The 24,665-nt window shown below is 41.8% G+C and overlaps 1 protein-coding gene across 1 annotated transcript in view; it reads left to right on the top strand.

The window, feature by feature from the left end:
- Window positions 1-24,665, top strand: part of NCKAP5 (NCK associated protein 5) — a 379,983-nt gene that overhangs the window by 131,840 nt on the left and 223,478 nt on the right. The window contains exon 4 of the mRNA XM_036386988.2: window positions 11,424-11,497. Coding sequence (XP_036242881.1) covers window positions 11,424-11,497 — 74 coding nt within the window. The remainder of the gene's footprint in view (window positions 1-11,423; window positions 11,498-24,665) is intronic.

Below are 24,665 nucleotides of genomic sequence, written 5' to 3'. Positions count from 1 at the left end.
TAAAACCAGTGTTTGAAAACCTTTTGGTCCAATTACTCTAAAAATCATCCATTAACAGTAGAGAGTGAAACCTGATTACTTTCAGCATCTTGTCTATGTTCATTTTGGACTGATGGTGGCTTCAGTTAATTCCCTCATGGTCAGCGTGATTCCAGCTGAAGCTGGCCCATAACACCCTTACACAATGGAAATGGGATGCCACCTTCATGTGGAAAAAATGCTTTTAGGTACATGATTGATACATGGTGGGCTTTTTAATTTGCTCTCTCTGCCCCAGAGCAATGAGAGCCAATGCTTCTGCAGGAAATTGTGTCTCTGCCTCTGGTTCCCAAGACAGAGACACTGTCTAAACATCACAAATTTGGCAGTAGAGTAGTGGGTAGGCTAGCAGGACTCATCACTGGTTGTCATAGATTTTCCAGTTGATGATGGTAAAGTTCTTTAAAATGTAATTCAGTTAAATATCACAAAGAACTTTTCCAGTAAGCTTCAGTTAACGACAAGATTGTATTACCAGAAATATAAAGATTTATGCTTATATTTCCAATTTTAATTCTATTAAGTTTCCTGCGGATTAAAGATTCATGTGTAAGAAATATGGACAGCTAAGTATATCACTTTGTATAGCACACATAAAATTAAAGGCATTTCTAAAGTTACATTTTGCATGCTAACTGGCAAGATGGTGTATAAAACAAAAAGCTATCATGTAATCTGAATTGTGTCTATATATCCTGCGTAGCAGCCAACAATGAATATTTATCTAAGCAAATATTTTCCAGCCTTTCATGCTACAGTTTGTGTTTGTTTCAGTCTGATTTGAATAAACAGAATGCTCTGCAATAACTGTAACTAATATCTTTAGGCACATAACATTTGAGATGGATCTGCAATTCAGTGCAGAAGTATTCAATGGCAGAAAAATTATTAGCATAAACCAGGAGGTAAATTACAGCTCTGATTTCACTGCTATTGCATTGTACCTGTGAATTCTTTAATGCTGAATGAAATGAAAGTTTCACTTTAATTTTTATCAAAAGGAAATAGATTCTTGCTAAACTGAGCAGCATCATTATGTTTGTTTAACATCTACCATACATGGCATAATGGAGTCACAAGTGTTCAGGAGACAGAGCATAATAGTGCACCACATCACTTATAAAAGCACAAGATAATAATGGCTATTAATACAACTGTAGTATACAGGATTTGAAGAGGGAGGGTTTTTTTGCATCATAAGTTGAGGGGAAAACCTACCAATTCCTGTTTTATGAAAGGCTTTGTATTAGGCTCAGTTACCCCTACACATTAAATTCAACAACTGGCATTCATATTCACCCCAGGAAATGCACCCCAGGAGCTCTCCTGCTGCCATTGGGCATCTCCCACTTAGCCCATGGGTCTTTTAATTGTGCCAGTGCAAATTGCACCATCCCAGATTGTACCTATGGCTGGGAGTTTTCACAGCCTTGGTGGGGATGACAGGGTTGGAGTTACAACCCAATAAGAGATTGTCCTTGCAGTGCATTGTCTTGCTGTCCTTGCAAGACTTTTTACAGTCTTTCTGTTCCACACAGATTTGACTTGGAATTAGTGTCTGTAACTAAAGGCACTGCTTTGGCTTAAGTAATTAACAGGCCTACACAACATAAGTGAATGCCTGTGTGCTGCTTGCTGACACAAATATTCCAGTTCTTTTTTCCTTTCTGGGATTTTACTGAACCCTCTGCTTATAGCTTGCCATTAAAGTGAAACATTTTCCTTCCACTAAATCCACTTTCACTAAATCCCAGATACACTAAAATTTTATCTCCATCCAGGATCACATGATGCTGTCTAGCCTACACACCACTTAGGAAATGCCAAACTTCTTATGATTAATCCCCTGACCCAGAAAGTCAGGTTCCATTGTGCTGCCTGCCTGTCCTGCATGGGGACTGTGAGCTCCTCACAAGAATCTGCTTTGCAGAACAGTGCACCTTCCTCCCATATGGAACTGAATAGTTACTTGCAAGAAAATATATTGAATGTTGCAGAGGTGTTTTTTTAAAATTTTCCTACCTTCAGATATCTACGAGCAGGGCCAACCCTGTTGCATTAATGAATGCTTTTGTTTTCTTGGATATGTCATGAAAATCAGTCCATGAGTTGGACTTGAAAGGTTGAAGAAAAAGTGTGATCTGGGCAGCAGTTCACAACTGATCCATGCCTAGACTCAGTTGTGTTCTACAATCAGTCAATACCCAAAGCTGAACCTGATGCAAGTCCTGGAAGTGACAATAAATATGTTCCAGGCAGAGTTGACAAAGCTCCCTCTGAGCACAGCTCCTGCTTTGTTTATAATAAACTATGAAAATTTAGAGGTATATTTTTGTGTTAGCTTCAGATTAATTTCTTTTTTTTTTTCTGTGCACAGAATGAAAAATGAACATGGGATGTTTAGGAGCATATTTATTTGCATGTTCCATCATTTTTCTGTGTGTTTGTGTTTATGTACCATGCAGATGAGATGGATGGATGTAAGTAGTCCCACTAAATTCAGCATACCAAGAAAGGGTGGAGTGCTGGAAGCAGCTTCTGAGATTTTCTGAGCAATGTCACATTATTAACTTAGAGACAATCTTTTCTTGACTATAGATATGCACAGGCGAGTCATTGCAAACAGAGCCATCAATACAGAGAATAATTTTCAAAATGTGCTATAACCAGTTCCCTCCTCTGTGAGAAAATGTTTGTGGTTAGAGCATAGCACTGTGGCAGGTGGACAAAAGAGGGGTGGTTGGTGAAAGCAAGTGAAATCTGTTTGGAAAAGAGGTCCCAGCCTGTGGTGCTGTACATCATCTGCTAATCTCCAGATTCCCTGCTTTCCATCCATACATTACCCCAAAGGTAATTTGGGGTTTGCTAAACCTCAGGTTATCCTTGTCCTTAGAGTGGGGGTCATAATCTAGAGATCCTCAGAACTTTTCCTCACCTTGTTTTGTCCACTGATGTTTGGACATATTTCAGCATCATGAGATTGATGTGCCTGTAACACTGTGTTGGATTTCCAACCTTATATTGAGATATTTTATATATGGGAATGGAGCCCACAAGAAAGACAGAGATGGCCTTCTTCCAAGAGCATGGAGTGACAGGACAAGGGGGAGTGGGTTCAAACTGAGAGGGTTGAGATTTGGGGTTAGGAGGCCCTGGCACAGGTTACCCAGAGAAGCTGTGGCTGCCCCATCCCTGGAAGTGTTCAAGGCCAGGTTGGACAGAGCTTGGAGCAACCTGGGCTAATGAAAGGTGTCCCTGTCCATGGCAGGGGAGTTAGGACTTGATGGTCTTCAAGGTGCTCTTCAAACCAGGCCATCCTATGATTATATATAGTGTACACTTTATAATTTTTACTATTGACTTAAAATGATTGAAGGAATGAGCATCTACTCTGTTTGTTTATTAGGTTGTTTTTAGTAGAAATGAAACCATATGAAGATAGGCTTGACTTATGTGTATGTACATTGTTCCTCATCAGAAGCTGCCAGAATAAACGTGAGGACAAGTGATAACAAAGGAATTACAGGAAATGGTAGAGAAAACTTCAGGTCCTGAAGTTTGTTGTTGGATAGGTGGCAGTGGTTCTTCCAAGTGAGTTAAAAAGTCTGATGCATTCTGAGAATGAAGCATCTTTATCTGTGAATCCCAAATGTCCCTAATACCCTCAGAGTTAAATTTTCCCAACTCTGCAATAGATCCCATGAATGTTTTTCTATCCTTGTTGTAACTCCTTGTCTTCTTTAGACAGTGGGAGTCATATGCAAGTGCCATATGTCTACATAAGTCAAATGCCTCCCACCAGCAGTTCTTCCATGTGTTGTGGTTGATTTATATTCATAAAAAACATTCAAGAAATGATTCAGAAATTGTAATTACTCGGTAATGTCAGGAATTGATTAATTAAATGCTCCAGTGTTTACTCTGCATTTTTAAGGCTGCTAACATTTCTGGGCATTTTCTTACAGCATCAGAGTGTTTGCTGGGTGAAGTTTATTAATGTAAATTGGATTTGACATAAACAAGAGTACAGCTAATTATTTCATGTAAATATACACACTGTGTAGCAGCAAACTCATAAAATCTGCACATCTTCCTACTATTTTTTTTAAACTCTGGATGTCTGTTTTAGTTAAATAGCAAATTGTCTGTTTTAGCTAAATAGCTAATTCCTGTTGCCTTAAATAACACTGTCACCTTTTCCTTCATGGAATTGCTGGGCTATAAGCATTTGTATCTCTCTGACACCTCCTTAACTTACACATGTCATCAATAACTTCCAGCAACCAGGAACTCTTACATGTACCATTATGCTAAGCTTCACTTTCTCTGTTCATTTTATATTTTCCTGTACAGAGAGATTTTATACTCAGTGAGGACAAGAACTTTCAATAAGCTGCAGTAATTGGGAGAGCAGCCCCAAACCTCCCCAGGAGAGACAGCCAGGATGCTCTGACACAACCTGCTTGTCCGTATTCATTCCTCTTCCTGACCAAAAGGCGAATTTTTCCCATTTTCTGCTGAAATCTTTGGCTGATCCAATGGTCTTGTTGATTTTTTTGGTAGGCTAGAAGCTCAAAGGGTTCTTGGTGGTTTTTTTCCTCTGCGACAAGCACTGATGAGTGCAGTCCATACTCTGCACCATCACCTGCATCTGCTGCAGTTCCTGCTCTGTCACTCAGGGTCAAGCCCTACCCAGCCTCTAGAACCTTGGGATAGGAGGGTATCCATGGAGATTTGGCCTTTATGGAGACAGTTTTGGCTCCACATCCAAATGAAGGACATCCTTGTGTTGATGCTGTAGGGATGTGCTGCTCAATGTCTCTGCTCATGGGTGTTAAAAGCTCCACAACTTAGAAGATGTAAATGCAAACTTTCCCACTATGATGTCATCCTTTTCTATTTCAAGATTACTCTAGTAAATTTCAGGTAATGCTTTGTATTTGTTTTTACTGATTTATACTTTTGGGGGAAGAAAATCAGCCAAAAGCAGCATTGATTTGCCTTCTGGACAAAATGTCCAGTTTCCTCCTCTTCTACAGCTAAATGGAATTAATTGCTCAATATTTAGCAGAAATGACATAATTTACATAGCTTGCTATTTGCATAGGAAAAATATTCATTTGTCTGCAACTACCCAAACCAGCCAAGCACCTGGAAATCTGACTGGGGGTAGTGGTTCCTACCAAATCTGTTCCTCACCTTCCAGCTTATGGTTTACTGGTCCACTGAGCCAGGGAAGAGCTCTTGCAGAATACTGGTACATACATGAGACAGGATATTTGCTCCTAGAAAATGTCTTACTGGAAAACAGAAGGGTTTATGAGCTGATGGAAAAAAGCATAAAACTGCAGCATTCTCTCTCCCCCCATTCTCTTCCCTGTGGGGAAAGAGCACCCACCCAGCACCAGTGTCACTGAGTAGCAGAGTACCCACATTGTTATCCCAGAGACTGAACTCCTTTAGGGACACACTGGCGAAACCCAAATGCAGCAGGGCTCTGTGTGCCAGCTGCAGATCTGAACAGCATTCCTCTGAGAGCTATCCCTGCCCTCAGAGAGCACGGGGTGCAGAGTCTGCCTATCAGCCAATGAGCTTGTGCTATTTCAGGTTTTATTAAACTCTGCTGTGTCTGTGGAGGGTGCTGGGTAATAGGGTGCAAAGTGGAAGCCAAGCAGCAGCAGGAGGAAAACCCAGCTGATTGTTTATGAAAACAACTGGCTTCAGATGAATTGGTAAATCAGTTTTAATCACTGCAGCTGAGATGTAATATGAACTGTTCACTGAAGCTTAAGTGATTTTGAACAATTAAGAAATTTGCTCAATATATTTATTAAAATAATCATTACTGCTTTTTCCATAATGGTGTAATGTGCACAAGGGCTCTTGCCAGCCTCCTGCTCCATTGCAGAGGCTCTCAATGTACACTTTCATGCCAGTTGTTAATAAAACTGACAATTAAAATATTGACAATTAAATCAGCAATAATGGCAGTTTTAAAAGATATTATTTTCTCTAAGCCACACGGTTTAGCTTTCATTGTTATTTAGGACCAAAAGTAAGGAGTCTAGCCAGGTATTGAAAGGAGTGAAAAATGACTAATCCTAAAGGGTTTTATTTTTTTATACCTGATTTCTTTTTAGTGTGCAACAGAAAGCTCTCTCAATTCTCATTGCTATTGGATATGAAAAACATTGTCTAGAGAAGAATACATATATATATAAAAATATATATGTGTGTCCTCTTAGGCTGCTGGAAAAAAGTCTATTTTTTTTCAAGGGTTTATGCAGCAGGATGAAAACAAAAATAAATATTTTACAAAAGTTATAATATTCTCTGAAGTCACTCTCCCTAGATTTAAAGCTTTACCCTAGGGCGTTCTTCCAAGATCCTTCAAAAATTACTCATGTCTCCACACTCAGTGTAACAGCTTAGATGTCCCCCTTGTTGCTCTGCTAACATCATTTCCTAATTGCAACAGTCTGCTGTTTAGCTGCAGACAGCTTTGTTGTTGTTTGATTTCTAATAACCTTTCCCTGTGAAAATGTGACTTCCTGAACTGCAGCAGATGATTGTGGGCTCTCCATGCAGCTCCCTGTCTCCAGGGCTGGATGGCTCCAGACTCTCAGAGGAACTTGTCTGGGCCCTTATCCCGTTGTTCATTTGGTTTCTCTCTGCTCCCCAGGGACCAACATTTTCCTCTGTGGAGCCCAGGAGCCTGAATCCATGCTGAATCCTGCCTGCTTCCAAATAGAAATATTAGGGGAATCAAGAGGAAGTGTTGTGGAAGAGTGGGCTAGGGCTGTGTGCACAGAGTTTGTTCCAACTGAGCCAGGAGTGCAATTCAATGTGCCAGGGGAAAATGGAAAGCTCTGGGCTGTGCAGGGCTGAATATGATGTTTACCTCCCAGCCCTGCTTCAAAACTGACCTGCAGGAATATGAGTGCCAGCCTAGTCTCTGTCCCAGTTTCCCTGTTTTCTGCACAGCTCAGGCATCTCAGCTGTGCCTGAGGCCCTTTGCTGGGAGCTTGCTCAGGACAGGAGAGCGTTGGCAGGGGTCAGTGGCTGTGTCCCCATGTGCCTGGCTGAGGTGTGTGGGTTTGGGGGAGCTCAGCTGGGGTGTCCATGCTGCAGGAGGGGCCAGTGTCATAGCTGAGATGGTCACAATGCAAAGCAGCACTCCATTTTCAGAAGACTTCAAACCTGTTTTTATTACAGCATGCATGCTTTTTATACATTCTTACAAAACTCATAAGATTACACTTCACTCATTGGTCATGAGAGACAAGCAAAGTGCTTATAGACAGTTGCAGGTTTCTCTTATTTATCCTCCTTCCTTTCTTGGTTTCTCTGTCAATGACCTTGCTAGAAAATTCTTTCAGGGGTAAACATGGATCCTCTCATCAAACTTCTCTCTGGCTCACAGAAGTTGCTGTAAAACCTCTTCCACAGGCCAGTCCCACCCATGGCCCTGCTGCCCAGGGCAGCCCAGGCGAGCTCCTGAGTGGCCCTATTGAATTAAGTACGTAATCAAGTGATTTGCTGGTATCCTTAATCCTTTTCACATCTCACTAAGCTCATTAAACTCTCTTTGATACCAAGCTGTGCAAGTTCCTTAAGAGAGGCAGAGGCTGTGTACTATTCCTTTGGCTTGAATTTATCACCTCCAGCTTCCAGCCAGGGACTCCTGTGCTGGGAGCCTAAGGTTGCTTGAAGGGCTTGCTCTGTAACAATGGATGGGAAAATGTTCTGTGTGCTGGATAATTTTTGATACCCTGCCCAGCACAACAACAGGGATATGCCAGAACAAATACCCAAGTAACCAACCAAAATACCGAGCAGTGGATCCCGGGCCTCAGTGGAGGCACTTCATTTCCTTTCTCTTCTCCGTTTTTTCCTGACAGCCATCCAGCTAACAAAGAAAAGAAAGATAAAACCCTAAAAACACTAGCAAAACAATTAAGCATTGCAAAGTGAGATAGTTAGTTCTGTCAAAAAAACCATATTTAGGTGTGTTTCTAGGCTTGTGCTTCAACTCAAATCAGCAATAATCTGGGTGAAGCAATTCTCTAATGCTCTCTAAATTAGATGAGCTGTGTGTGACATTTGCATGCCATCTCCTCCTGCATGCCAGAATACATGCAGCTGCTAGAAAGATTTTCTACTGCATTTAAACATATACAGAAGGTTTTGTCCTTAAAACAGTGCCATCACAGGAGGATAGAGGGAGCAGTTAATTTCTCATGACTACAAGGTAACTACATCAGAAGAAAAGGGACAGGTTTCACTCATTATTCTGAAAAGAATTTTAAATTTTTGTTTGTTTAAATCTTGAACTTCTCAGTAATCCTGGAAGTTGTGAGGAATGGCTGGAGGTAGGAGAGGGGAGTCCAAGCAGAGCCAGCAGTGCAGGCCGCTGAGGTCTAGTCCAGGTGTGGACAGCAGCATGGATGGCAATTCTACCACCAGCACAATTGCTATATAATAGTATCAAATGTACATAAATACTTTAATTTGGAGTCTTCAACTTCAGATTAAAAACGCTGTGTCATTTCAGAAATATTGGCTTGGCCTTACACAGCTTTATCCCCTCCTGCTCTGCAGTGTCCATTGTTCTAAGGTGAGCAGGAAGAATTGTGACTCCCTTTGAAACCCTGGGGCAGCTGTGCTTTTACAGCCTTTCTCTCCCATTTGATTGGTCTGTCTCATTAGTATCTATTATGAGTACCATCATGTCTGCCTAAATGATTTTTATCCTTACATCAGAAAAGGAGGCTTCACATAATCTTCACACTCCACAGTTTTCTGTGCTACTCAGAGCCTGCATGGCACAAGTACTCACAGGACAGAGCTCCAAGGAAGCCACAAAATACTTGTATTTCCCCTCTAGGTGTGATCTATTGGGCACTGTGAAGTGCTTTAATGAACTGCATACATTGTCTCCTTGAACATAAAGTCAGAGAATCATTTAGGTTGGAAAAGACCTTTAAGGTCATTGAGTCCAACCATAAACCAGTGTGATTACTTTGGGGTTTTTACTCACATTTTCTGCTGCCACTGAATGTGCCAAGCTATTCTAAATCACGAAGTTGCTCTAAATCTCAAGTGACTGTTTGCTATTTGCTTCACACTGACAAAAGGATAACACTGGGTCCTGATCCAGGGATGGCAGAATTTGTCTTATTGGGACAGTTGATAAGAGAAGAGAGCAGAAACCTGGGCTTGGGGACAGAGGCCTTGTCTGGAGCAGATGGCTTGCTGCAGACACAGCTGGCACATGAATGTGCCAGGAGAAAGGAGGTGCTGCTAACCACCATCAAATCATGGCTGATCTTTTTACATCACTTTTGCACACTGACAAGATTACATACTCCCAGGTTGCTGGCTTTTAAAGAGAAACAGAATAATAATTCTGATCTGTCACAGGAAAACCTTAACATTAAGTCAGCACTCATATAGGATAACCACAGGGTTTTCTTTTCCCCATTGTCCTTATTTCCAGAAAACAGTTTTAAGAAAATTGCTTCAGACTGAGGTTTTAATATTATCATGGTAGAATTTATGCAGAATAAAACTGCTGATCCCATCTTGCCTGTAGGGCAAAGTGCACTGATGAATAAATCAGGAATATTGTTTAATATTACATTAAAAAGATGTAAAGGTACTAATTTATGCCAGATTCATTGTAGTAAAAAATATAAACTAAAATAGGCAATTTGTTTTAAAGAACTTGGTACTGCAACTAATCATCATTATATATTTGTACAGTATATATTTGGTGAACTCTAATATATGTGTATTGCAGAATTTACTAGAATTAGCTTTGAAGAAGCTTCCTGTTTAATTGCCACTGAAGCTCATGATGTTTCTCAGGATTTCCATTATTTAATGTGTTCTGAAAGAAACAGCTATGTAATGCTTCTATTTACAGCAGTTAGAATGAAATTTAAACTTGGGGCAACCACAGAGTTTAATGGAAAGTTTTGCAATACCCAAAGCTTTTCAAGCCATGCAGTTTGAACAGGATATGGCTGAGATGCTTTTGCAGAGGCTCCTTGGAGACTGAGTCCTACTCTTGCTTACTGTGGACAGAAACATGGAATCACTTGGAACAATTCCAGTCCTGAAAAATAAAAATGTACATTTATATATAAATTATGATCATTAAAATCAGCTAACACTTATCTTCACCTTGAGGAGACACAATGATGTACAGTCTCTGTCTCACATTCCTGGTCATGAAGATAAATGGCTCAGGAGAACCAACCACTTCGCAACAAAAATCCATATTTGTACACAAAAGAAATAACAACAGTAAAGAGACAACTTCTAATACAAACAGGAACCTCACAAAGTGGTTCTGTGATGAGTCCAAAGGTAAAACAGAGGAGCTATAAAAATGGAGCTTTTGTCTCCAGAAAGTGAAGATGGAGTCTTTACTCCAATACTTGCAATTTCCTGCAGTATGAGGTTTAAGGCATATTTTTGCTTTGGTGAGATATTTCAGGACAGTTATATTATTACTGATAGACTTTCAGAATAATAGTAATGTGACTGTGTTGGTACTACTGTCATCCAAATATATTATATCATGTTATTCTGTGGGCTCATTCTGAAATATTTGATATAAATAACACTGATGTTGCCTTCCTCCTGGAAATGAGGTGGTGTATTTCTATTACTGACAGATTTCTCTGCTGAGAGTAAACATCATCTCTTTGCATTGAATTAAAGAATAGGTTTCAATAGGAAAAAATCCAAATTTTTCATCTGGTCAAGATTATTTATCAGAAGTTCTGTCTAGACACAAGTACAGGAGCTTTCATAGAGCTGATATTTCAAGTTATTGCCTCTGCAAAAGTTGGACTGGAAAATAATATAGGGGCTGAGTTATAGCTTCATTTTCAAATAGGGTACATGCTGTAGTATTTTTCATACTGTCCATAAAATAAATATTTGAGTCAAAAATTCAGTTCACTTTGATTAATATCTAAAGTAAACAAAATGTGCACCAAAACCAATGACTGTACTGCTGGGCAGTTATTTTTCAGTCTGGATCCAGAAATTATTATTCTGGGCTTGGAATACGGATATCAATTTATATGTAGACTAATTTATTTGTGCTGCTTGTGTATCCTCAGTGCCTCTTGTCTTCCCCTCAAATAATCTCTGAAGTGTGCATTAGGCTACTGCCCTGTTCATGTCATATAAATCCAAATGTGAATTTAATCTAGATTTTTACATCACTGTGATTTCTATGTACGTGGGATAACTTTGGGAGCAAAATCAAAGAGCACTCCACAAACTGACTCTGACTGCTTTTTAATCAAAGTTTTACAAATCCTTAGAACATTGAAAAACTAATATTGTAATAATTTTTCCTTTAGGAATATATGGACTCCAACAAATACATAGAGCATTTAGTGACTCAGCTGGAAGAACAACGCTGGAATTTATGGAGGCAAGTACTGTGCCACAGGTTTATTTATGTTGCTATTTTGGAAATGATACTGCAATCCATAGTTTGCATTTTTGAGTTCAAATGAATGATTGGCTATTCAGTTTCTCCATTTTTTAATTCTTTGCAGACTACCAAATCTTAGCTCATGAAGTAGCAGGGCAGCACACACGAGTGGAATCCTGCCTTTGTTAATCAGGGCAACTGCACACATGCACAGGTTTATTCATGTTACAGTTTCTAGGCAGTGGATGCTAACTCTACTTCAGATTCCTTCAATTGGACTGAATTTCAGAAATTGTCTTATATTCTTGAATATATATGTTTTCATTGAATGACACACAAAATCTAGCCTAAATACCACCATAGTAGCATGACCAATTGAGAGTTTGGAAATTAAAATAAACACAGGTTTACAATTTTGCTCTTGATAGTCTGGATTTTCTACATCTTCTCTGTTCATGCTGCCCAGACTTCACCCTGGTTTAAGCAAAGCAGGGATTGCCACATGCTGGTGGGTGTTTCTACGCTGCCTACTGCAAATTTGGTAACTGCTCAAATCCTATCTAACATAACATTTAATACAAAGGAAATGGAATAATAGCAGTGGTATAATTCCTTCAACATTCACAGCAATTAATGAAATGTTTAACTTTTTTTCCCGAAGACATATGAACAGTGACAGTCTTTTAAAACACAATTAAATATAAAAGTATCTTCAGGGAATAATTTAATGTTCATAGACTTAAACCTATTTCACCTTAGTTCTGATCAAGTGAGAAATAATGATCTATCTGATTTTTCAGGTGAATGCCTCTCATGTACAAAAAAGGAGTAACTTTGCACATGCCAGTATTAATTATTCTGCACCTCAGAAATTTCTTGACCTATACTACTATAAATTAGTATCACAGCATTTCCAGCTTATGATATTGACTCTTACTTATAGGCAAACTCCTAAAGTTTGTGCTTAATTCCCCCTTTTCTTAAAAAGTAGCCAAATATAATTGGCACAAAAAGTTGAAGTTTTCATTTAACATTACAGAGTTCAGGAGACTAACTTTGTAAGAATGAAGGTGATAACGTTATATGCAGATGACACTACTGTGATTAAATATAAATGAATAATAAAAAATTAAAAGATTTAAAAGTCTTTGAAGAGTAGCAGGGGTAATGTCTTTATTATAAACAGACATACAGTTGTGTTCTGAAAATTCAGTGGTTTTGAAAAACCAAAACCATTAATTTATTTTTAACATTATTTATTTTTATTATTATTTTTATGGTGTGTTGGCATAAAAAGTTAAGACTGGTAATGAGCACTACAAGAAAAACCCTTCTGGTTCAGCCAGTCTGCTTTGAACACTTTATTCCTCCCTTTTAAATCTCGGAGAAGTTTCATGGTGAGGATTATGCTAATAGCTGGCACTACACAGGGGCAGTGCTGGGCTGTCTACAGCCAGACAGATGTCCTAATAAATCAGCAGAGCCCTCTCCTCAGCCTTCATTATGCTCCTGATTTGTGACTGCATGCTCTGAGCCCAGTGGGTCAGTGGGCGCTGAACCTGACGTTGACCGATAACCCCGCGGCATCAGGGTGAGCCCATCAACCTGACACACACAAATCCTGCCCATTTGGCTCCTGCAGCCTCACTCACAGCCAGCACAGATTGATAGCCCAGGCTGAGGCACAGGAGACTAAACCCATTGCCATGGTGTGCACATCAATTTTACATTTCCTTTACATCTCCACACGTACAATGGGACCCTAAAAGACATGTGGGGGCCAAAATTTCCCTTCAGTTTAGGGGACAACTGTTTACACACGGCATTAGCATCTGCTGTGGAACATTTATTGCTGTAATTGCTGTCCCAGGAGGACTGGCAATGGTTAGGTCATGTTTTATGGCTTTCCACTAAAGCAGACCTCTAATCCAGCTTCAGATTCCTTCTTCTTAAAACTTGACTATACCACAGTAGTTTGTGATGATGCAGATTTTATTTAACACAGCTTTTCTTATACTGAACATTTTACACTAGTAATTTTCACATTACTGGTAGCATATTTGACTTGTCAAACCTATTTCTCAGGTTGGAGCTCAACATATTTACCCAGTGGGAGACAAATTTGACGCCCATCAATGTAAATCACCAACATTTACCATTGGAGGTGATGCACAATAATGGTTGTGCATCTCCATGTATCAGTTAAAAAAAAAAGAAAATATTATATTGGATTTCTATGCCCTATCCTGTCTGAAAATAGCTTTAAACAGGACAGAATTGGGACAGGTGAGTGGAATCCCCTTGCAATATTGTTTTCTACTAGTCATTTAATGCTTTAGTTCAGCTAATGTATAATCTTTATGGCAGAATCACATGGACAATCAACATGAGAAGCAAAAATTTGCTCCTGCAGTCTTTGCTAATTGATTTGATGGTAGATCATAATTTTTAAGTCTTGACACATCGATCAGTGGCAGCAATTACTAATTCTCTTAACAGCAGAAAGAAGTCATAATTCAGCATAGGATGCTTGCCTGAATAAGCAAAGGTCAGATCCTGGTCTTGAGAACCTTTCCAGGGAATTTTATTTGTAGTGCTACTGGAACTGGGACCAACACTTCAGTCTGCCCTGGTGAAAGCCTGAGGACATGCTGCATTTCAGACATGACTAATATGTAATAAGTTAATGAAGGTCAAACAGCACTTCCCCACCTTACTACAGAAATGTAAAACACAGAGGGGAGGGACCAGAACTGCACATGAGGATTGCATTGCATTTCTCCTATGCTGTATATTCAAACCAGAGTTTGTTAAATAGATCTGCTCTGCTTTCATCAGCAGCATTAGCATGCTTCTGTGCTCCTGGTTTTAATGGCTGTGTACTAAAGAGGTGCCAAGTATTAAACAGGTTGCCTTTGCTGTAATCATGAGCTTCCATTGGGAAGCCTTAATTGCGAGCAAGCAAAATAGCTCAGTGAGAATTCTTAATGGTGAGCACAGATTAAAATAACAACCGTGATTAGCTTAAAACTGCTTGACTAGAAAAAGACTAATCTTAGGGGAATAAATTGCATGGCACACAAAGGAAAAACCCTGTGTATGATATTACAGTAATGAAGGCTGAGAAAAAAATCAAGTGCTACCCCAAGTAAATAAGGTCATGCTCTGCAAAAGCATCTTTTTCTTGCCAGGGCTTAGTAACTTGGCCTGAGGGGAATGAAGGTGTAAGTAACCAGGTCTTGGGGCCAAACCCCCATTTTAACCCATTCTGGAAGTTCTCATAACAAACATTGCCTCTGGTCTATGATGCTAATGTGAGTTATAGGCTGTATTTGGAATGAATTATCTTCCTAAATTGTTGCTGTAGTCTATGATTAGAGGTTGGTGTGGTGTGGTGAGGTGTGGTAAGAGCATGAGGCTTCCTTCTACTTTGCTTCTTGATCCACCTGTCTGGTCATACCATCTTGGGAACACACAAAGCCAGGAAAAAGGTGTTTAGTGCTATTAGCCACTAAAGCCTGCCTCTTGTCTCTTCATCAGTCTTTGGTTTTGCTGGGGTAGTGTTTACTTGTGTTTTTTTTCCCTACATCTCTACAGCACTGCTAGATTCATATGATAAACTTGTAAAACCCCTGCAAACATTGATTCCTTTTAGTTTCCTTAGCATTTGAATGAGGTAGAGTAGAACTGAGTTTGACAATTAGGAGTCATTCAGTCACCAGGTACTAATTCAGGTTCTTCCAACTAACATTGTAACATACATATCTCTCTAAAGCTGAGGTTTCTGATTTCTGACCTTATGTGTGAAAAAACCACACAAAAATGTAGATAAAAAGCATGTAAAGCTACAAAGTTGTATTAAAGAGCTCACAGTACTGCTTCAGATGAGCATTTTAACAGAGGATTGGTGTTTAAATATTCGCATGAGGATACCAATTAAAAATGTATTTTTTTTTTGGCCAAATGTGCTTTTCCGAGTATAGATGTGGATGGTTCAGCGAGCATTGCAGATGTGGTTACAGGCCAAAAAAAACACTGTCACCCTGTTATCTGTGAATGAGAACCCCTTGCTTCCTCTGGCTCCCCAGTACCATGCCCATGTCACACCACAGCTATCAAAGGTACTTCAGGACCAGACTGGCTGAGAGCAATCTGAACAGTGAATATAGAGAAAAGCAAGGTTTTTACTGTTTGCCTTTTAGATTGTGTTTTTAATAGGGTCATAAAAAAGTAAGAGAGGATAGTTTAAAGATTACAAATGAACCTGATGGACTATGTAAATCCACCATAAATACTGAATATGTAAGCACAGGAAAAGGCTGAATAGCTGCTAGAACTCTTGTTGCAGTTGCAGTGGAAACAGTGCTTATTTGAGGATTTATCTCAATGTTCAATCAAGACTGATCACTGTCTTTCAAACAAATATAAATGCTTCACAGAAGTTTATACCTGCTCAGATTTTTTATTAGTTCCACTAATTAGTCATATAAAATAATTGTCCTCATCTGATTAAAGTTGATAGCAATTTTATGTGCAGCTCTTTACCAGATCAATGAATAAATCTCTTTCAGCATTTTAACTCCAACAGGGCATATTTTTGAGATGTATTTACTAAGCTGACTTAAAATTAAACTCAACTTGATGGGCCCTGGTAATGAGAAAGATGATTGGCATTATATATTAATAAAAGTATTAATTTTAAAGAACAGGACTCTCAGCCTGTTTCCTCTAATTGGAAAAAGCTCCCATTAACACTGCTCATCAGTGCTGCATGAGTCAGGAGTGAAGTGTCAACCCTCAGTATTGAAGTCATTACATAAAGGACTGAGAGCCATCTGAACAGAAAATAATCTTGATACAAGCAAATATCTCTGTATCTATGCTAAACTACCCAGATTTCAGAACTGCATGCAAAAGATGAAAAAGTGGTCCATAAAAAGTAACTTCATATGGCCATGTTTATGAAATTAAATAAATTAACCAATGCTAAATTATAAAATGTTAATAACATTCTGTAATTAATTAGGGATTGGAGTAGTTTTGCACAGATGTATACTTGTCATAATAGCGAGACTGCCAGAGCCATGAATTGATTTTGTTTCTCTTAAATTATAAACTAGAAGGCCTTGAGCAAAATATATTCTTTAGATATATTTGGTTGAATAAGGATCAGAAATGTTCCCTACCAAGTTGAAAGGAAAAAAAAACTCCAGCAGGGAAGTATGTGGAAGGTCTATTTGGCATATGGATGTTTGTTAAAAGCAAAATGCATGAACAGCCCAGACTAAATTAGCTCCTCATTTGTATGCTGGGAAATGAAATGTATAATCCTGGCATGGTTCTGCATTTGTTTAAGATTTTTCCTAAGAACAAACTCTTTTGTGTATGCAGATATACATATTACTGTAGTGGCTATTTAGGGTTAGGGGAAAAAAAAACAAACCTGCTGTGAAGTGGTTTTGTCTGACACTAAGCGCGAGTGGCAGGGTTTTGTCTGTCCCCTGCAGTGCAGCCTGGCCCAGGTAGCAGCACTGGGCGCTGCACAACTGCTGCATCGCTGCATGGGGGAACAGCACTGACCCCAGCCCAGCCCTGCAGGGAAACCTCAGGGCAGCTGCTCCTGGAGCCAGCACCCGGAGGGGCAAACCCAGATCACACCCACACAAGGATCCAAAGAAAGGAATACGCAATTATTGGGTGCTGGTGCTCTGAGATTACCTTGTTCTTCTTTAGAAATCAAATGTTTCCAAAAGGAAACTGACCCCAGTCTCATTTTATTATTTGGAGCTGAATTTACTCTTCCACTAATGTCTGCACACAGCCATGGTTAGTCAAATTGAATCATATTTCACTCTTCAGATAATCCCAATTATGTTATTGGCTTTATTCACTGAGCAAAGAATAATTTCAATGAGTAATAGTGGCATTTCCCTGAAGTCTCCTCTAAGACTGAACAACTTTACACAGATCCCTGGCTCCTATTTGGCAGAGGAAAACCTATAGATTTAAATCAAGGCAACAACTGAGAATTCAGGTCCTTATAAAACCGGGATGTCAAAATGTATTATAGAAATGAGTACTGCACAGTCACAGGCTATGAGATAGGGTTTTAGATGGCATGGTGGGTTTAAGAAAGAAAAGGAAAACTCATGAATTTGCTATTTTTAAAGGAATGGTACCTTACTGATCTGTTTCACTGATGAACTCTACAAATAGGGCACTGCTGATGGCAGATGTAGAAAAGGTCAAGGAGAAATTGTAAATGAAGTTATTCAAGTCAGGTTAGCACCTTTCCTTGTGAAAGAGAAGTTAAGTAATCAAGTTTCGCATTTCTATTTCATTCTTTAATGCTCAACCTTTTTTTTCCCCTAAATTATATTAAAACAAGAGTTTAAGACCCCAAGTGAGAACAGGGCCTCATTGTTCCACACAAAGTGTGAAATGGTTTTCATCTCCTCAGCCCCAAGGATGCAACAAGAGATAATATAATTCCCTTTTAACAAAGAAAATTAATGGAGCTTGTACAAGAGATCCATGTGTAAGGCAGAGCTTTGCTGTGCTCAGTCACAGCACTGTGCACTGTCAGCCTGTTCAGTCCGAGGGATGAAGTTCCCACATCACTTCTCGAATCTTTAAAAAACTCTGTGGCCTAAAACACACAGCCTTGGTGGCAGCCTTATCCCATGCTGTGCGATGGGAGAGCATTTTCTTGTGTTCATACCACGATGAGGTGAGGAAGAAGCGACCTTTCTTTGGATGTCTCCAGCTCCTGTCCTCGGCCCTTGCCACTCCACAGCATAAACTACATTATGTTCCCTCTCAGGGGATGGGCAGTGGCAAGGGGAGCAGAAGAGAAGGGCTCTGACGTGTTCTCTTCAGGCAGTTCATTTTAAAGTACATGGATGTCCTGTGCTGATGAAACCATTGGGTTTTTCACATAAAGAAAACCATGGATGTAGACACTGTGTCATGTGGCTGGGCCTGTTTACAAGACAAATATGGCTGGAATTGAAAGCAGGACACCTGTGCTGCTGTGACACCACTTATTCCTGCTATTTAATCATGTGCTGATCCATCACTATCATCTTCCTGCTTTTTTCCACGACAGTCGGCACCTCTGTCCAGGCTTTGTGTGACACTGGCACTTGAAGATCCAGTTTCCCTGAATTCTGTAGGACTTGGCTGATTTCCAGTTCCCATGTGGTGCAGAAGATTCAGGGTGCATTTTCATCAATTCTGCCTGCTGTACGAAGTCCTTTTTTGTTAACAAATTATATTTTTCATTGCTTCATTTGTTAATAAAAGGGCATAATTGTGCCTATAGCAATCCAGATTCTGGGATATCACCCATTCACACTTTTTTTTTTAATCAGGAGTACATTCCAACATATTCTGCTGTAGGGAAAATATCATGCATTTATAGCATAAACCTGTATAAACATTATTGTAATAGGTTCCACTGGGGAAAAGGTTTCAAATATAAAGCAGCATTCATCACATATTAAAGACATGAACATAGTTCTTTCTTACTTAAATCTGCATAGCTCACAATTTGCTAACTCTTGCTTATGTAGATATTCCCCGGAGATTTTCAAAATTTAATAAAAGCTTGCAAAATGCAGGGCTCTTAGTTTTATTACCACCTGATTAGCTAAGCAGAATTCAGAAAGTATAACTCAAACAAAAAATAAAAACCCCAGACTGAGCTCCACCAAATGCTTTGCAGTAAGGAGATGCCAGCTTTTGCAGGTTATTCAGTCTGCTGTCATTTATGTAGCACCTTTAAAGATGGCAGAGGGAGAAGCTGATCTGCTTCCACACCCTGCCAGAATCAGTAAGTGCTCCTACTGCCCTGTACTGAGGAAGTTTGATACTACCTTACAAATTCTTCCCAGTTCAGTTCTTGATAGTGCTGTAATAAATCCATTAGTATTCTTCATTCAGTAGATTCTTAGTCCTGTGTCAGGCAAGCCAAAAGCCTCTGAAGCCCTTTTGAAAGTCATAAGTACGTATGTTGTGGCTCCTACTTCCTGTAGTTTTATGATCTTCCACTCCTCCTGGTTGGGAGACTTCAAATGCCAAGGAAGTATCTATCTTCCTGAAGAGCCCCGGGAGAAACTGGCCTAAAAACACACCAGAGGCTGTAAAGAGTATCAATTCCTCTAATAATAGCTGTAAATTTTTGAAAAAATGGCCAAATGCTGTATCCTTGCTGTGACAGTGAAGTCATGACTTCACTTCTGTTCTGCAATGTGGAAATGTGCAAGTGGCAGCACTTGACCCTTTATTCAGCCAATTCAAAAGACACTCAGAATTCCCATGAAGAATCTACATTCGAACTCCACTGAGATCCAGAGAAAACTTTTATGGAATCCTTTTTGGTTTGAAAGTCCCCATTAGCAGCAGGAGCTGATGCTAGCACACATCAGCACGAGGCAGCAGCCAGACTGCCTTCCTGCAGCTCTGCTGCACTGGGAAATTCCAGCATGGTTACTGGGGACCACTTTGTTCTGCCACCTCTCCTCCAGTGACTGAGTTTTCCTGCCAGGACAGGGCACTCCTTGAGTGTCCCTGTCACTCCTGTTGCACAGCTTTTTGTGCAAGAGCCTGGCCTGGCAGTTTTCCCAGGCATGCAGGCAGTGGTCCCCAGAGCTGAACTGAAGTCCTCAAAAGGGCGGAACTGCCCCAGGTCTCGCTGAACAGTGCCCTGTGTCAGCCTCAAAGAGCAACTGTTTCCATTAATGATGTCAGCTCACATGATTTCTACCCTGCTCATGTTTAAGAGAGCTCCAGAACACCACTGGTGTAGCCTTGTGGTAGAACATCTGAAAATCTGTCCTACATCACCCATACACAGCCTCAGTCCTGTGCAAGCAAATACAGAAATATTAATAGAAGGACAAGAAATGAGTGAAGTTTAATAACTGCATTTTGGGAGGTTTCTTCCCCTTCCCAGATTTTTGACCAATGAAGATTCTCTGTGAAGCAGACATTGTCTTAAAAGTTCCTTTGGTTGTTTTGGCATTATTGACTATTGTGCAAATGTGTCACCTCCAACCTGCCAATATTCCTGTTCTTTCCCAGGACTCTGCCATTTGGAAGAGCTGCAGAATGCAGCAGTGAGCAGAGGTACATCACCTCCACATAAATGCACATTATGCCAGCTGAGAATCAGAAATCATTTTAGGAAGCATCTGTCCCTCCAACGGTAGCTTGGTGTCTCTGAGAAAATGAGAAAAATCCCCCAAATCATGCATTTGCCCATGCCAGTTATTAGGTTGGTTAATTTAAAACTATGGCTAGCAGCAATGTATTGAGCTAATGCTATCATCTACTTCATTTTAGTTTTTTAAGTATGAGCACTGCAGTTTTTTGTATCTCTCAGAAGCAATGGTGAGCCAAGTCGTGAATTTTGTTTGAAGATTGGTGTATTATCTTGTAAATGCCTATGCTAGACAAAAATGTGCAAGCCTAGGGACAAGAAATAATGATTTGGAACATACACTTGTTGCTGTGTATGAAACTGAGATACTACTAATCTTGAAGAGACATAGAAGAACAGTATCTCAGCAGTCAGATAGAGTGCAGCTCCATATGCATAAAAAACACTTTCAAGTTGTAATTATAGCTTTAAGTTGTAGATAAATATTGGTTCTTTTCAATTCTAAATCACTTCCAGTTACAGAGTAAGAGACCAAGTCTGTCACTCTTGATTTCAGTGAATGTAAGTTTAGGCCTGAAAATAATTAACAAACTGGCAATATTTTTAATTTTTTTTAATCCTTTTAGCTGCTGTTCGGTGAAACTATTCCATGTTTTCACTAGGAATTCAGGAAAGGAGAATCATGGAAAGATAAGGTCTTCAAATAGAAACTTTGTATGCAATAATTTGCAGACTTCATAGAAAGACTTGACCCTGAGTAGGATAATATTTTAAGATTTGCAGTACCACCCCTAGGAAGAGACCATGATGATGCCAGTGATTTTACTACATCTGGAGTACCAATTGCAGCTCTTGTTCCCCACTTCAGAAAAGGTGCAAAAAAACTGGGTAAGTTCAGGGGAGGACAGAAAAGGGTCATCATAAGCAGGAGTTGGTTTCCATTCATGGAACAGCTGGGACTGTTCAGTCTGAAACAGCAGGAACACAGGCAGGGGAATGACAGATAAAATGTGAGTAGCATGGAGAGGAGCTGCTTGTCCACTGCTTCTTTCAGTGCAAGAAACACGCTGTTGGATGAAAACAGGAAGCACATTGAAAAACAAATGAAAGGAAGACTTTTCATCTAAACAAGCATCAGAGCATCTGCATCATGGTCCCATGGATTTTAAGTGTATGTGGGCTCAGTTAGGGGCTGGACAGCCATGAAAGGGAGCTAGTGAGATGTACTGAACACACACAGGGCAAGCTTGGGTCAGGAGATCCCTGAGCTCCCAGGGGGCTAGAGAGAGGTGAAGTGCTGGATCTTCCCCTGGGTATTGTGCTTTGCCAGTGAAATGACACTGAATTACACAAACTTTCTGGACAGATCCAGTGCAGTCACTCATGTTAGCCAGGTCTCAAAAACCACACTGCATTTGCAGTCTCAATCACTAATTAGAAAGGAGCAACAGGCATTATTGCGTGATTACATTTTATTGGGATTTTTTTTATATTTAAACAGAAAATTAACATATCTTCTACTCAGTAGGCAAATTTGCTCTTACAAGAGTTGCTCAAGAGTTTTCTACACTACAAAGCAGTTAAAACATATCAGCAGACAGGATCATGGTTTAAATGATGAAATCATGTTTGAATGGAGAATAACAATCTTTTTGGAGACCCCAAATTCTACTGGATTTGGAGAGGATCTCTTGTGTGCCATGATGCTTAGTTCCTGTCCCATGCTACTTTGCAGCTTTCTGTCACAGAGATTTGCAGTATTTAAGAACATCGCTGTATCATCTACTGTGATTCACAGTGCTTCACCTCATTACAGTTAATTAAACCCAAGATCTTTGACTAGCCCAGGACCCTAGATCAGCCCTTGATAGAAAATGGATCAATTGTCTCTTATTAGGAGAGAGCAAGGTGTATCCTGGAAAGGACAAACTTACAGGTTTGACAGATTCAAATAATTTTGGAGGTTCTCATTTCACATTGGAAAAAGGAATTGCCAACTTGGAAGAAAACCTGCATTAAGAGATCTGGCTATGGATTTACTCAAGACACCATAGCAACACATTTAGCTGAAAAGACTGTTTTCTGTACCACCACAGGAAGAGATTCCTTCTCAAACTTACTGCACTGTCTTCAGCCACAGCTAATCTGTTAAGTAAAATCTGAGCATTATCCAATGATTTGTTCTTCTGAGATCCTCTGCTAAGAAACCTCCAAATTCAAAATCCAGAAAAACTCCTGCCACCTTCATTTTTAAAGTTCTGCTTCTCCACTACTTGTCTTTGATTCTGAGATAGAGCTCTACCTTTTTCTTCTTGTCTCAGCACCATAGATGAGGATTTACTTTGCACCCTGGTTCCTGCAGTCTCTTCACTCCAGTGTACCCACTGCCTCTCATTTGCATTATGTCAGTTTTTCTCACCCTGTTTCCATGATCTCTCACTTTCTCTCTTTAAACTGGGAAATCCTGCCTGAACTCTTGCTCACTGTTCACTTAGGTTCTCTCACATTTGCCATATCTTAGGTTCTCTTACACACACCATGTATCTACAAATAACTGGCTCAGGTACCACTTAGATTTTCTTCTAACCAGGAAAAAATTTTGACTTGCTATTTTTGGATTAACAGATGCCAAAGATTTCAGCGATTTTTTTTGGAACTGCATTTTCCTATACTACGAGGTTTAAAAGCGTGCGGTGCATGCCTGTGAGTCTCCATCCATCAGAACTCTTTCACCTGTGTGTCACACACCGGGCCCTCAGCAGCCCTATGGGCACAGCCGCTGCCCCTTGGCGCATCCAGCTCACCCCTCTCTGCTAACTTTCGAGGATAGCTGGGACGGCATCAGCTCCAGCCGAGCATTGCACCCGGGGCCGTGCGGAAGAAGAGCTTTCCCCACGATGTTCCATCCCGCGGGCAGCGCAGAGGCAGCGCTGCCCGGCCGCGGTGCGGCCAAGCGGAGGCTGCGCGGCTCCCGGACACCCCCGGGTGCCCCGGGCAGCCCCCGCCCGCCGCCCCCAGCCCGGGGGCACCCGGGGGCCGCCGCAGACAATGGCCCGGCCTCCCCCACCCCCCCGCCGCGCCGAGCCCCTGCTGCCGCCGCAGATTTGCCGGAGCCATTCAGTTGCGACCGATTGCGATCGCGGCAGATGGGCTGGATCTGACAGCCCCGCTCCTCCGCGGGGCCGGGGGCGGAGGGGCCCGGCCGCCGCGCTCCCCGCCCCGCCGAAAGTGCCACCCCGGGCAGCCGCCCGCCCGCCCGCCCTCCCCAGGCACATGTTACGCGTCCCGCGGCTGCGGCGGCAGCGGCAGGAGAAGCCGCCGCGGCGGAACAAAGCGGAGCGGGCGAGCGGCGGCGGCGGGGCGGCCGGCCCGGGGGGCGGCAGGCGCTCTGCCCAGGCGGGGGGCGGCGGCGGGGGGCTCCCCGGCCCGCCGGGACGCGCGGCCCCCGCCCGCCGCAGGATGCGCCACCGCGCCCCAGGTAAGGAGCGGCCGCTCCCGCGCCCCCATCCATCCATCCATCCATCCATCCATCCATCCATCCATCCATCCATCCATCCATCCATCCATCCATCCATCCATCCATCCATCCATCCATCCAGTCTTCTATCCTCTATCCTTCCTTCCTCTCTCCCTCTCTCTCTGCCTCCCTCCCTCACCTGCCCGCCGCGCCTCCTGCCCGCCCCGCCGCCGCCGTCTCCTCCCCTTCCCCGGCGCCCCGCGCCCGCCCCGGCGGCGCCCGCCGCTCCCCCGCCCGGGCCCGCGGCGCTGCGCGGAGCCGGGCGCGGCCCGCGGGCGGGGGGAGGCACCTGCAGCCGCCGCATCCCGCCGCCGGCCCGGCCTCCTCCCCGCCCCGCCGGCCGTGCCGCAGCCAGCGCCGGCGGGAGGCCGGGTCCCGGAGCGCCGGAACGCTGCGGGCAGCGGGCGGGCCGGGACGGGACCGGGCCGGCCGGAGCCCGCACCGCCCCCTGCGCGCCCGGCCCCGCCGCGGGGCTCAGCCCCTCC

Source organism: Molothrus ater, chromosome 7, assembly GCF_012460135.2.
Source record: "Molothrus ater isolate BHLD 08-10-18 breed brown headed cowbird chromosome 7, BPBGC_Mater_1.1, whole genome shotgun sequence".
In the NCBI taxonomy this organism is placed as follows: Eukaryota; Metazoa; Chordata; class Aves; order Passeriformes; family Icteridae; genus Molothrus; species Molothrus ater.
The sequence above is the reverse complement of the archived record's forward strand: the minus strand, read 5'-3'. Positions and strand labels throughout refer to the sequence as shown.